This window comes from Phoca vitulina, unplaced genomic scaffold, assembly GCF_004348235.1.
Source record: "Phoca vitulina isolate PV1807 unplaced genomic scaffold, GSC_HSeal_1.0 scaffold40, whole genome shotgun sequence".
Classification (NCBI taxonomy): domain Eukaryota; kingdom Metazoa; phylum Chordata; class Mammalia; order Carnivora; family Phocidae; genus Phoca; species Phoca vitulina.
Genome location: NW_022589743.1, coordinates 19,772,340 through 19,786,050, shown reverse-complemented (window position 1 = coordinate 19,786,050; position 13,711 = coordinate 19,772,340). Strand labels below are relative to the sequence as shown.

Genomic DNA, 13,711 nt, shown 5'->3' with positions numbered 1-13,711 from the left:
GAGGTGGTTGGGGGCTCACGTGCCCACTCCGGTCACTGGCTAGTTGCTGGCTAGAAGGCCGGCCTGAAAAGGGAGGTGAGGCAGCAGGGCAGAGCCGTGAGGGACTGGCTGTATCCGCCAGGGGCTCTGGAGGGGTGTTGCGCCCAGCTGCCTGAGCTGGATGATCTCGTAGTTCAGAGGTCAGGCAACTCTTCTCCCCTGACTGGATGAGGACCGCCTCCTCGGATGGGTTCCTGGCCTCCCTCCCCAACATAGTGGGTGCCCCCTCTCGGCCCATAGCCTGCTCTGGAGCCCAGCCCCCGGAGGGCGGCTTCTGCAGCTCGCTCCGGCCCCCCCCCCCGCCCCCTGCAGGCAGCTCATGCATAGCAGCAACTTCAGTAGCAGTGACGGCAGCACCGAGGATCTGTTCCGGGACAGCATTGACTCCTGTGACAACGACATCACGGAGAAGGTGGGGCCTGGGGGCGCGGAGAGCCTGTCCTTGCTGCAGGAGGTGGGGGTAGGCGGCCCTGGTAGCGTGGGCACATAACACCCCCGCCCTCACCACCCTTCGTGCAGTCACTTGGGGGGCTGGCCGTCCGCCCCACGGTTTCTGCTTCTCCATCCTATGCACTCAGAGGTTTCCTCCACCCCCACCTCTGCCCCCCTCTTGCAGGTGAGCTTCCTGGAAAAAAAGGTGACTGAACTGGAGAATGATAGCCTGACCAATGGGGACCTGAAGAGCAAGCTGAAGCAGGAGAACACGCAGCTGGTGCACAGGTCGGGGCCAGGGGGCTGGCTTGGGTGGGCCCCGGCTGACTCAGGAACGGATGGCGGTCTCTGTTGTGAGGGCCCCTGAGAAAAGCTGGGGGAGGTCACCCGCACGTCTTGTCCTTCCCCTCTAGAGGCTGTGATGCGTCAGCCCCTTGCTACGTGGGCCTGCCCCTGCAGGACCCCCAGAACTGATCTCTGGGGACTCGGAAACGGGTTGGAGCCTGACCTTGACCCCCAGGTCTGCAGCCCCAGGGTGGATCTAAGGCAGAAGTTGGGATCCACTTTCCTATTTCTCTGACCCCTCCCCCCGCCATCTGGGGACAGGCTCTGCAGAGGGAGAGACTGGTGTGAGTCGGGGGCTCACACCTGCTGCTAGTGGAAGGGTCCAGGCATCGCTGCCCCCCCTCCCGACCATGATTGCAGCGAGGTAGGGCTTGCACAGTGTAGTGGTCCTCACGGGATGGCATGAAACTTGGTAAGCTGATCCCCAGCCGGGGTCTGGTCCTCAACCTTACAGGGCCCAAAAATGGGTTCTCTTGGACACCCCAGAAGGTCAGCCTCCCGGAGGGACTATTGCCAGTGAAATGTGCGCTAGACTGCTCTGCCAGCTGGGCTGCTGGCTCTGGCACGCTCAGGGCCACTATCAAAGGACTTACCCATTTTTGGAATCAAGGTGGCCAGTCACTGAATTGCTGGTCAGAGGGCAGTGGCCAGGAAGGAGGAGAGCAGAAAGAGAAGAGGAGGCTCGAGGGCTGCTCCATGCGGCCAGGGCAAGGCCTGCTATCCTTCCCCGTGCCTGGCCTGGGGGTGCGCCTTCTCGGTGCAGCCTTGCTCCCCTCTGGACCAACCGCCAGGTGCTCCCCTGGGTGGTGAGCTTGGCTGGTCCATCTCCCTTTACATGCTGTGGTGTCCCAAAGGCATGTCAGCGAAGCTGCTGACCCCCAGGCCTGGCAAACAGGCCGCCACTTTCCACAGGAGGGCTGTTACTGAGCCAGGGTCTTGGGGCCAGGGGCTCCCGGAGTCGCAGCCAAGGTTGAGGTGGGAAGACAGCGGCCACGAGAGCCGACCCTGGACCGGAGTGTGCGCCCCTCTTCTCAGGGTGCATGAGCTGGAGGAGATGGTGAAAGATCAGGAGACCATGGCCGAGCAGGCCCTGGAGGAGGAGGCACGGAGGCACCGTGAGGCCTACAGCAAGCTGGAGAGAGAGAAGAGCACGGAGATCGAGCTGCTCAACACCAGGTGGGCCTCGGCCAGGGATGGCCCAGCGCGCGAGACAGGGCCTCTCCACAGAGCCCTCTGCCCTCGGACGCACCCTCCACTCCTCATCCGGGCCTGTGGGACAGGCACTATCCCCATTGTGTAGATTGGAACACGGAGCCTGAAGGGAAGTCCCCTGTTCTACCAGTTCTCCTCTTGGTACCTGAGCACCTGGACATGTGTGCCGGGAGGTACATCACAGAGCCTTCGTAGCAGCATTGTTCATACTAGGTACAACTGGAAACACACATCTGTCAACAAGAGAACAGGTGGACAAACAGTGGTTTGCCCCTAGTCCTGGGCTGGGTCTGATGTCTGGGCTCAGAGCTCCCCCTGCTGTCAGATTCTCCCTGACCCTGAACGCTTGGGTGCACTGACCCTGGGCCCCAGGGGCCAAGGTAAATGAAGAGCAGGGCCCGGTTTCCTTCGGGCTTCTGAACCTCAGCGATAGCTGTTGGAAGCTGAGGCAGGCAGAGAGAGGAGTATTGACCTGGGAATCTGGGTTGGTCACCCTTTAGCTCCATGACTTTGGACCTTTACCGTGTCCTTTCCTGGGCCTCCATTTCCCCATCTGTCATCCCTCCCTCCCTGCCCCGCAGAGTGACCATGAAGGCAGGTGAGTTAGGGTGCTGTGGTCCTCTCTAATGACCCAGGCCAGCGAGGCCCCCAGGAGACCACCTGGGTCCCTGGCAGAGAGGACGCCTGCCCCTGTGCTCCTGGGGAGCCCCAAGGTGACAAGTGCGAAGGAGAGGGAATGTTTGGTAGGAGTCAGTGGCAGAAGTGACCCTGCACTGTCCTGGTGCCACTGGTGGCCCGCTTTCCCTGACCTCAGGTCAGTTACCGTGACCGGGTACCTGGGCTGTGTCTCCTCGGGGAATCCCGTTAGCACGGCCCCCTGTGAACACTAACACAGAGGATTGGGACCGTCAGAACCAGGGCCTGTGGGTGTGTCAGAGGGGGCCCCTGGGCGAGCTGAGCGAAGAGCCTGGGGGGGCGATGCTGGGGGGAGAAAGACAAGCAAATATTGTCGTTGCTCTCTGTGAGTTCTAACAGGAAAGTCCGGCCACAGGACGACTCTCTCTCTGTTGAGCAGAAAAACATCCCTCCTAAGGACACGTGCAAAAAGAATCCTATGTTCTTACTCACAAATGAATGTTTTCTTTTATCAAAAACATAAGGATGGGGCACCTGGGTGGCTCAGTCGTTAGGCGTCTGCCTTCGGCTCAGGTCATGATCCCAGGGTCCTGGGATAGAGTCCCACGTCGGGCCCCCTGCTCTGCGGGAAGCCTGCTTCTCCCTCTCCTCCCCCCCCCCCCCGCTTGTGTTCCCTCTCTCGCTGTCTCTCTCTCTGTTAAAAAATCAATAAAATCTTTAAAAAAAAACAACAACAACATAAGGATGGTCATTCAGTGTCTTTACCCTTTCACCTTGGATGACAGGAAGCTTAAAGCTGTATTATCATCTGAAATAACTATTCATACTCTATTGTTCTCTTGCTCTACCTCTGTTGCTTTCTGGTACCTTCCCTCTTGCAGGCAGCAGAGGATCGCTGCAAGTTGTCAATCTATTGTAAGATCATCTCCGTTGTTGACATTTTTGTCTTTCTCCTTTCCCCAGGGTACAGCAACTAGAAGAGGAAAATGCAGAGCTCAGAACAACAGTGACCCGGCTCAAGGCGCAGACGGAGAAGCTGGACGAGGTGAGCGGCAGGTCTGGGCATCTGTCAGACTCAGATCCTGAGCTCAATCCCCAGAGAGGCAATGTGGGCCACAAAGGCCTTCAGTTGCTAGTTTCTGGAATTCTAATAGAATTGCCCTAACAACAACAATAGGCAATAAAATATGAATAGTAATTTGTCTTTCTGTATTTCTGATTTTCCGAGGTTTTTTTTTGTTTTGTTTTGTTTTTTTGCAGTGAATATATTTTCTTATATAATGGGGGGAAAACAATAATAAAAAAGAGAGAAGGAGGTTAACTTCTGTTTGGCTGCACCTGATTCAGGTTTCATCCAGCACCAGGGAAGGACGTCAGAGGCCTGACATTTTTTAGCCGTGTTTCTAGAATCCTAAGGGACCAGGCTGTTTCTTTAAGCCCTGACTCCCAGGGCCCTGTCCGAGTCCCCGGGGCGTAGAGAGCCTCTCTGGGAACGCTCCTCCCTGACCGGGTCCCCCCACTGCCCGCTTCAGGAGCGGCAGCGCATGTCCGACCGGCTGGAGGACACGAGCCTGCGGCTCAAGGATGAGACGGACCTGTACAAGCGCATGATGGACAAGCTGCGGCAGAACCGCCTAGAGTTCCAAAGGGAACGGGAGGCGACGCAGGAGGTGGGTCCCGTGCGGGGGGAAGCGGGGGAGGGGGGTGGGCACCAGGGCTTGCTCCCGCAGCCCCGCTCCCACCACCAACCCGCCTCTGCCCACGCAGCTCATCGAGGACTTGCGGAAGGAGCTGGAGCACCTGCAGATGTACAAGCTGGACTGCGAGCGGCCAGGCAGGGGTCGCAGCTTGTCCTCTAGCCTGGGCGAGTTCAGCGCCAGGGCCCGCGAGGTGGAGCTGGAGCATGAGGTCAAGCGTCTCAAGCAGGTGGGCCCTTGCAGCCTCCCTCCCCACGGGATGGGTCTCCTCGGAGGGGCCAAGAGCTGTAACAGCGCCTTCCCTGACTGGCGGGGCTGCTCGGCCCTACCTCACCGCTCAGCGAGGCGGCTTCCCTCTAGGCTGCATCTGATGCAAACCCCAGGGGCTTTCCTTGGAGTCCCTACAAGGAAATAGACACCACTCTGCTGTCCTTGATGATGGGATGGAGAGTGAGACTCTACCCAGTTGCAGACTGGTGCCTTGCTGTGTTGAGTTCTCCTAGAAGCAGACCCTGAGCCCAGGGTTCCATTTTAAATGGTTCCCGGGAACAGTCCCATGGTCGAAGACCAGTTGGGGGAGGTTGGATCAGGAGGGGCAGAGACCAAGCGAGGGAGTGCTGGTGAGTGAAGCCCCCACTCAGCCTAGCCCGACCCTGGGGGCGGGGGAAACTGCTCTATAAATTACACTCCTGAGTCGGCTTCACCAGCATCCCCCAGCAATCCTAAAACCCCAGCCCTTCCGCATTCATGATGGGACGTCCAAAGTCCCAGGTGTGAGCAGTTAGTTAGGAGACTTGAGGCAAACACTAGCACATGGTGCTGGTCCATGAGGTCTGGGCAGGGCACCGTGGGGCCCCCTGTACTCGGGAGCAAAGACGCCCCTGGAAAGAGTTGTCCCGGAGCAGGATTCCTGAACCTAGCTGCAGGAGGAGCCTAGATCCAGCCTGCCAGCCCAGAGACCCCAGAGCATCACTCTTCATGGAGGGCTGGTGTTGGAAAAGGAGCCACCCAGTGGGCCGTGTCCCCATGTGGGGCCTCAGGAGCTCCTCTTCTGGCTCACCCACCCCCAGGAGCCCTGCCCCTATCTAGAAACTTAGTTCCCCTGAGCAGGCCTGTAACTCCTCCTCAGGACCCCATGACCTCCCAACATCCAGACCTCCCCCCTAAGCCTGGCAGAGGCCACATCATCTATGGGCATCTTGAGCTGGCCATGACACACACGAGAGGAGGGTACTGGTGGGAGTCAGGAGACCGTGAATGCCAAGAAATGGGTTCTGGTGGGTTCTGAACATTTCTGGGAGCAGATGTTGCCCTTGTCCTACTCCACAGGAGAATCATAAGCTGAGAGATCAGAATGATGACTTGAATGGACAGATCTTGAGCCTCAGCCTCTATGAAGCAAAGAACCTCTTTGCTACCCAGACCAAAGCCCAGTCTCTGGCTGCAGAAATAGACACAGCCTCTCGCGATGAGGTAACGTGCCCATTCGTTCTCGCTTTGGAGCCTCGGCCCTTCCTCTGTCCTGTCCCATTCCCATGTGCTGTGATGAGAAGCCCCAGGCCACCCCGAGCAGGAAAAGCAGACCAGAGCCGTGAGGGATTCTGGTTATAGGTGGAGTTACATCAGTTCTGATTCCTCCATGCGCTGAGAGAAGCATGGGTTTGGGAACAGACAGAAACATGCCAGTTGATCAACATGCTTCCATCAACAGGTAGCGCAGGAGAGGCTAGAACTCCTCTCCCTCAAGCCAAGAGGGGGAGGACCCTAGCCTTTCTTGAGCACCTGCTTGTAGTATATCTTCTGACAATTGGAAGGCTTTCTGGACGCTTCCATGTTACAGATTGGGAAACTAGGACACAAGATCACCCAACTTGTGGGGAGCAAAGGACCCAGGTCTCCAGAACCAAAGTCCATTCTTTCTGCCCCACCAGGGTGTGGTTATAAAAAATCAGGCCTCCAAAATGTCCTGGTTATATATTAACGTCAATCATTAAGAAGTCCCTGAACCCCTTATCCTGTGCTTGGGACACAGAGCTAAGAGCTGACCCCTCGTCTCAAGGGGCTCCAGCCTGGTGGCAGAGCCAGCATTTCCTCCTAAAGGACATGTCAGGAATGGACCCGCACGGGGGGGGGGGGGCGCGGTGGCAGAGCTGGGGTAGCGAGGGGGCCATTTCAGGTAGAGGAAACGGCTAGAAACCTCAGGAGTCTTAGGGCCCGAGGACTTTGGATGTCATTCTTGATCATAAATGTCTTTGGCCAGTGTTCTCAGCCCATACCAAGTAATTGCTCCTACTCGGGTCCCTCCACAGACCGGCTGAATCCGAATCCCTGGGGGCGGGGCCTGGGCACGTGCATGGCTCTCACTCCTTAGGTGTGAGAAGGGGCCCTCCCAGAGCTGCTGTAGCTTGCTTCTGGCATCCGAATGCCGAGGTTGGTCCTGGGGTCTGCCTTGCCCGGGGTCTCCTGAGCCTCTCGCTCGTTGGGCACCGGCTCACCGCAAGCTGGGAGTCTGGGCTCCCTCTGCACCGGAGCCCGGGCCCGGCCTCTGACCCACGTCTCCCATTCCCTCCAGCTCATGGAAGCCCTGAAGGAGCAGGAGGAGATCAACTTCCGGCTGAGGCAGTACATGGACAAGATAATCCTTGCCATCCTGGACCACAACCCCTCCATCCTTGAGATCAAACACTGAGAGAAGGGATGGCTGCAGAGCGGCCTCGGGGACCCTCAGACCCCGGGCCCTGGGACCAAGGGGCAGACCCCGCTTGAGGATGCGGCCCAAGCCGGGCCTCTCTCACACACACACACACACACACACACACACGCACACACACACTGTAAATGTATCTCTGGCCACCATGTCGTGTGTACTGGTGTGTATGTGGAGGAATCCGTGCACGCAGCAAGGAGTGAGTGTGGGGCCGTGGCTCTGGGTGACATCTATACCGTTCCTGTGCACACACTCCGTGGCCCCTTTGCAAGGGCAGATGGTCCTGGAGGTGGGAGGGGCAAGGTCTGTGATCAGGAGTTACTGTAATAACAAGAACTGGAAGATGGTGTTTCAGATACCGGACAAAAATGATTCTACCTCTGGGGAGAAGGATTAAAACACGCTCTAGTGAGACAGGCTCTTTCACCCCACCCCTGTTCCCTCTGGGAGTGGGAGCCAATTTCTGATCTTTTCCAGGAGTTCAAATGCCCAACAGCTGCATCCTCCCCAACCTCTGTGGCCACCTTTGAAGCCTAGGTGCTCAGGCTCTGAAAAGATGAAGGGGCCTTCCCAGAGCCCCTCCCCGGCTGGCAGCCCCCCGCTATCCTTGGGCACTGTGTGTCCAAAGGACTCAGGCTTGCAGAGGAGCTAACGTGGGGCGACCTTCATTCTAAGAGTTCTTGGTATTTTTAGAGTTCTCTGTACACTTCCCCATCCTTGCTTACCTACCTCTTTCTGTTTTATTTTTAAGACCATGAAAAATAAGCAGCATTTAACTTGGGGGTACAATGAAGAGATTCAAAAGAAGGAGATGGGGGGAGCTGGGGGCCAGGGGTGTCTAAAGTATGTGTTGGCATTGGGCATCCAAAGACCTACTTTTCAGGGAGGAGCATGCTCACACCCCTGTTCGTTTCCTTCCCTCTGGCTGCATTTTACCAGAAGAGAAGAGAAACACGGTGGGATTGTTTCCATGGCATCGGCGGGCAAGGAGTGGGCCTTGCTGCCCAGCTCCCGGTCTCCACACGGCCTGGGGATTCTGAGCTCTGGGCTTGGCTCAGCTGGGTGTCGAGGGCCCCCGGTTCCAACTCTTAGAAACACTCTTGCATTCTGCTCTCAGCCAGGCACGGTGTGGGGACGTTGTAGGGAAACCTTAGTTTTCCATCCTCAGTGGCACGTGGTGGAAATGCACACTCTGGACTTTTAATGTGATCTTTTGTTCTAGGCAGCTGGGAGTAGATAGGGTACTTTGAGCCTTCCAGTTTATCTCAGTGGTACATGGCTTATGATTCGTTTCCTTAATCCAAGTCTATTTGAACATGTACGGTCTTAATCTTTTCCCCTGCAGTTTCTTCTTGTCTTCAATTCTGGTGTAAAAAGGAAAGTTTGGGTATGTTGGGGAGGGGCTGGAGGGGTGTTCGCTGGGAAGAGAGGGCTGTAGAGGGTGAAGAGGGGCTTGGGGGCTTGGGGATGCACGTTCCCTGTTCACAAAGGCAGGGCTGTGACCAGGACCGGTCTTCACTCCGTGCCAGTCACCTTCTGCTGTTGTTGGATCGTGTGATTTCTCTTTAAGTTCATGTGTGGGATTTGTTTCATGCCGCAGATAATGGGGCTGCGTTGGTCCGATCCAGGACTTTGGGGTCGGCCACCCCAGGAAGACTAGGGCAAGGGGTCCATCTTCTGAGAGTCTCTCAAGCCCCTAGGATGCTGGTGTCCTTGGGCTCCTCCGGGGGTCTGAGAAGCAGCAGCGGCAGTAGAAAGAAGGCAGGAGGAGTGGGTCTCTTGAGAATTTGCTAAAAGGCGGCAGTGGCCCCGAATTAAAGGAAAGAAAATGTATCATGACTTGGCTTTGGTCTGGATTTTACATTGGAAGGAGTCCTTCGGAGGCCAGCCAGATCAAGATCCTGGTCCGTGGGGGACTCGCCCTAGGAGTGAGCATTTTGTATGTAAAACTTTCTGTGCCCTTTAGCTGCATTGATACGGAATTCCAGAGAAGGCCCCAGAGGCCTGGGTTACACAGTCACTATGTGGGAGGGAATTTCTGCTTTGTTGAAAAGGGGTGGAAAGCGGTGGGCTTGCAATGTTTCTGCCCCCTTCCTGAAGGGGGCGCAACAGGAGCGGCCTCATCTGAAAGGCCCCTAGGGATCTGGTGCTGTGCATGGGGGTCTCCGGAAGAGGGCTGACTTTAAAACGAGACTAAACTCCATGTCACCCAGGCCTCAGGTTCAATCCAACCTTCTTCAGCCAAAATCGTCTTTAAAAAACCTAGGCTGTCATTCTAGTTGGCTTTTCAAGATCATGTCGTGTTTTTAACTGCTCTTCCATGTGTGAAAGCTAGCCTTCGGGAGGCACATGCGGCCAGGGTCCCAGCCCCGTGGACCCCAGCGAGGGTTCCAGAGCGGTACTGACTCTGGGAGCAAGTGGGGCAGACCCCGCCCCCTTCCTGGGCTTCCCCCTCCTTTGTGTGTTGTCTGATTGAGAGTTCCCCTCTTCTCTCTGGGTGCTGGACCTGCTTAGGTAGTACACACGAGGACCAGCGCGGTGTGCCTTTCAGGCAAACAAAACACAACTAGTGGAAGTTATGTTCCAGGCAATACTTGAGACACACCTCAAATGGAGAGATTTTAAAAATTCTGATACCTGGGCCGAATCCCCAGAGGATCCGATTTCGTTGCCGTGGGGTGTGGCCCAGCTACTGGAATGTTTAAAGAACCCCCCCCCCCAGGTGATTGTAACTTAACTGGGTGCCCAGGTGCTTTTTGTTTTTTGTTTGTTATTGCTAAACCTGGCAACTCTACCTAGTAGAGATTAGTAGTAACTCTTCCAAAGTTGAGCAGTGTTTCGGGGGCACTCGGAGGGGGTCCTACAACAGACCCACATTTTACACGGCACTTGGCTATCCTTACATTCAACGGGAAGCCAAACAAAATTTGCAGAATCAGTGAGTGAGCTTTATAAAGTTCTAGTAAAAAAAAAATGTATATTTTAAACTTTGAATTGGCCAAGTTAGACAAATTATTTTAAGTTTGTACATTCTTTGAGAATTGTCAGAGGGAAATGCCTTTATTTTGACTTTATTTCTCACTTATTACAAACACAGAGCTCGAGAACCTCCCAAGGCACTTGGACCCGAAACAGTGGTTTTTGACTTGGGCTGTGCATTGGAATAACCCGGGGAGATTTTCGAAATTCTGCTGACTGAGCTGAACCACGCTGCTGCCCCACCCCAAGATTCCAGTGTAATTGGTGTGGGTGTGGCCCAGGCATCCAGATGTTTAAAGAGATCCCCAGGCCATGCTGATGTGTAGCCCAAGGTTGAGACTAGAAGGTTCCTAGTCAGGGATGGAGAAAACGGGTGGAAATGGCTGTCGGGTTTGTTAATCCAGGTGCTACCTTAACAGTGGGGGTGTCGGTGACTTTGATGGATGGTGAGAAGTGAGCAGATCCCTCACCCCAGGGATGGGAGGCCAGATGCCTTCAGGAACTGGTGTACCAAGCTGTTCTCTCCAGCCTGGGGGTTAGCAAACCTGAGTGGGCAAGTCTCCGCCTGGTGCCCATGGGGTCACGCACAGGCCCGTTCTGGAGTCAGGGGTCGGGAAGGGGCTGTCCCCCTGAAGCAGCCCCAGAAACAGTCTTCGACTCACACAGCTGAGCAGGAGGGGACACTGGCCTCTGATCCGTTTTCAGGCTGGGTGGAGGAGCGTCACCCCAGCTCTTCCACTGTTAGTAGTCAAACCAGCATCCCAGCCCATGTTCTGGAGGCTCCGGGCTCTCATCTGCTGGCAAGTCTGGTTCCTGAGCCCGTCAGGTGCGGTGGTCAGGAGGGCACCGTGAAGGCGCTTTGGTTCCAAGGAGGGGCTTCGTAACCAGCAGAAACCTGCAGGGGCCAGTGGGGCCTGGTGGCTCACGGAAGAATTTAGCCCACTTTTTGTGCTCTGTGGCTATGTGTGTTTAATGCATTAGCAAATTTAAACCTAAAAGCAGGGAAGTTTGGGGATGGTCACCATGCCAAGGAAATGACTATTTGCCTGGCAGATCCATAGCAACTCTTTGAAAGTGCTAAGGAGGGTTTTGGGTTGAAGACTTCAGTGCTGGCCCCTTCCCCGGTCATGCCTCCTTCGGGACTAGGGCAGCCCCTGTGCGGCGATGCTTCAGGCTGGTACCCCCTGCCTGTTGAGGGGCCGCAAGTTCCTTCCCTTGACTCACTGACCTTAGGGACCTTCTGGGCCTGCCCAGCCGCGTGGCAGAACAGCTCTAAGGCCCTTCTGCCACATTCTCTGCTGCCTACCTGAGAAAATCGGGTGCCTTCTGGAAAGGTTTCTAAAAGCATAGACTCTGGTGAAGTGTGATGCCGTACATCACTCCGATCTTGTAGGCTCCTTCTCTCTCCCTGAGACTGTAGGGGGAGGGCTGTCTGCCCCGAGCCACCAGCAGGAGGGTGACTGAAAATGGCATGCCAGGGCTGCCCACACAGGACATGAGTGCTGCTGCCTGGGGGGTCCTGCGCCTCCTGCCGGGCCCCTGGGTTTGTGGGAAGACGTGCTTCCTGCGAGGCCCCTGGGTTGCGGGGGGGGGGGGGGGGGGGGGGCTGCGCCTCCTGCCGGGCCCCTTTGCTTGGCCGTGCTGCACAGGCTGTGTTTTGTCTGCATGGTTTGGGGTCGTTGTCCTTGTGCCTTTTTTCTTCCCTGTCGCCGCTGTACAGGACTTTCCATGTCCCCACTGCCCCTTTTCTACATCCTCTCGTTCCCCTGGTCCTTCCCAAGCCCTGTAAATGTGTACATAGCGTCCCACTTGGTGTCCGCGTGCCCCCACCACAGCCGGTGTGCTCCCAGGCCAGGCCTCCCCGCACGTTGATCCACGTGGAGAGGCTCCGCTCTGCTCGCTCAGCCTTGCAGATTTGGTAACTTTGTACAGAACTCTTTTTACTGTGGTCTTCAGCTTGGAGGGCTCGGACCCTCTTAGCCCCTCCGTGCAGCCTGCAGCTAGTTTAGAAGCCTTGCACACCAGAAAAGGGTAACTGTGTAAAGCACCTTCTCCCACAAACCTCTTCCCCTGCATTGGTGTCAATATTTGTAGAAAGCTGGGCGCCCCTTCCTCACGGCAGGCCCTGGCCTGGGCAGGGACGTCATGGGTCTGCAGCAGCGCCCCTGGTCCCGGGGGAAGCTCCCGCAGTGGGGGACACCCAGTGCTTGGCATTGGGCTGCCTTCAGGACCACCGCCGTCTGGTGTCTCTAACAGCCTTGGACTCCAAGTGGCCAGAAGAGGCTTCTGGAGGCTGCCCTGGCCCGTCATTAACATAACAACTGCCGAGCTCTTCCTCCTTTGCCCAAGGTGCTCAGACCCGAGTGCCATTAATTCCCCCGCTGCGGGCTGGACTGCGGCGGGACCGGCCTTGTTGAGGACTCACGCGCAGCCTGCCGGCTCCCTTCATCCCAGCCCTTCCTGCTTTTTTGGCTGGGACCCCAGGGGCCCAGATTGGATAAGCTGCACGTGTGGCCTCATGCCCAAGGGTTTGTTAGATGGCTTTGACTCTGTGGGATTCTCCTTGAGTCCCACCCCAGGAGCCTCCATCTAGAAGCAGGCTTAGCTTCAGGGCTGGGCTGAGACCTCCACCCCCAGGCTCCGGGGAAGGGGAGGGGGGAGGCCCAAGGCTGTGTCCCAGGGCCTTGAGCTCTCCGCCCCCTACCTGCTTCTAGCCAAAAAGGAGCAGGCTCTCAGAGGCAGGCTCCTTCAGGAACTCTAATGTACAGACCAAGGTGTAAATAAATAGTTTGCTTTTCTTGCCTGACTTGATGGTGAGTTTCTGTGGTTGGGGGAGGGAGGGTGGAAGAGGGAGACCTGGTTCCAGGGCTCCTGGGGACAGACCGTCTTCTTCAGGAAGAGAGGCCCCACCCAGCATACCAGGGTGGCTGGTGCTGTCCTCCAGGTGCAGGGCAGAGCAGGGGGTCACCCCGCAGACCCTCGTTTTGGCCCGCTGTCCCTAGGAGAGGAGATGTGGATCCCAAAAGCCCCTGTAACACCACCATGTCCATCCCCAGGGCTATGATGTTCAAAAACCTTGTCTTTGCCGCAACCAAGTCCACTTTCCCAGCAAGGACCTCCCGGGGGTCTTCAGCTTGCCCTGGTCACTCTAATGGAGCTCCAGGGACATCTTCTTCCATGTCCACCACTGTGACTCCCCTGGGTCACGGGCTCAAGTCGTCCCCTCAAATTTGGTTTCAGACCAACCTGACAGCACGAGTCCTGCTAAGCCCAGGAGCATCGACGTAGCTCCAGGTTGAGTGGCCCAAATGCCCAGCTTTCTGCCCTCTGTCTGCCCCTTCCTCTTACTATGGGATTCCGGGTGTGGGGAAGGGATTCACAGGTGGCCCCGGCCCAGCACCTGGAGAGGAGTCTGCTCTCCCTGTTGGCCCAGACCCTCAGGACAAGCAGGACCAGGTCCCTCCACGTCCCCACACAGGCCCTCGTGTGGTGCCTGCGCAGCAGGCAGCTCCCTACTCGGTGGATTTACGTGGCCTCCTGAGCTCATGGGCAAGTCCCTTCCCCAAACTGGGAGTTTGTTGTCCTGGATCTCTGTTCCCTCCATCTTCCTAATGTGCCCTTTTCCTTCCCGACTTGAGTTGCCAGATCCTGTGAATAAAAATAC

At 56.6% G+C, this 13,711-nt stretch overlaps 2 protein-coding genes across 5 annotated transcripts in view; one reads left to right on the top strand and one right to left on the bottom strand.

Annotated features, from left to right (window-relative positions):
- The window catches only part of RAB11FIP4 (RAB11 family interacting protein 4), a 114,880-nt gene extending 102,036 nt beyond the window's left edge, over window positions 1–12,844 (top strand). For 3 of the 4 annotated variants that reach the window (XM_032428414.1, XM_032428416.1, XM_032428415.1), the window contains 8 exons: window positions 352–451; window positions 656–759; window positions 1,852–1,992; window positions 3,628–3,709; window positions 4,197–4,334; window positions 4,432–4,590; window positions 5,691–5,834; window positions 6,934–7,050. In XM_032428414.1, the coding sequence (XP_032284305.1) occupies window positions 352–451; window positions 656–759; window positions 1,852–1,992; window positions 3,628–3,709; window positions 4,197–4,334; window positions 4,432–4,590; window positions 5,691–5,834; window positions 6,934–7,050 (985 nt within the window). Of the gene's footprint in view, window positions 1–351; window positions 452–655; window positions 760–1,851; window positions 1,993–3,627; window positions 3,710–4,196; window positions 4,335–4,431; window positions 4,591–5,690; window positions 5,835–6,933 lie in introns of all 4 variants that reach the window. The other variant, XM_032428413.1, reaches the window with a different exon arrangement.
- Window positions 11,364–12,508, bottom strand: LOC116647249. The gene has a single exon (XM_032428417.1). It carries the CDS (start codon window positions 12,415–12,417, stop codon window positions 11,386–11,388), a length of 1,032 nt encoding a protein of 343 aa, XP_032284308.1. The 5' UTR covers window positions 12,418–12,508; the 3' UTR covers window positions 11,364–11,385.
- Window positions 12,845–13,711: the final 867 nt, after the last annotated feature.

What these genes read in the sequence shown, in the direction of transcription:
- LOC116647249 (XM_032428417.1), bottom strand. Translation starts at nt 12,417, where the DNA reads ATGGCACTCGGGTCTGAGCACCTTGGGCAAAGGAGGAAGAGCTCGGCA.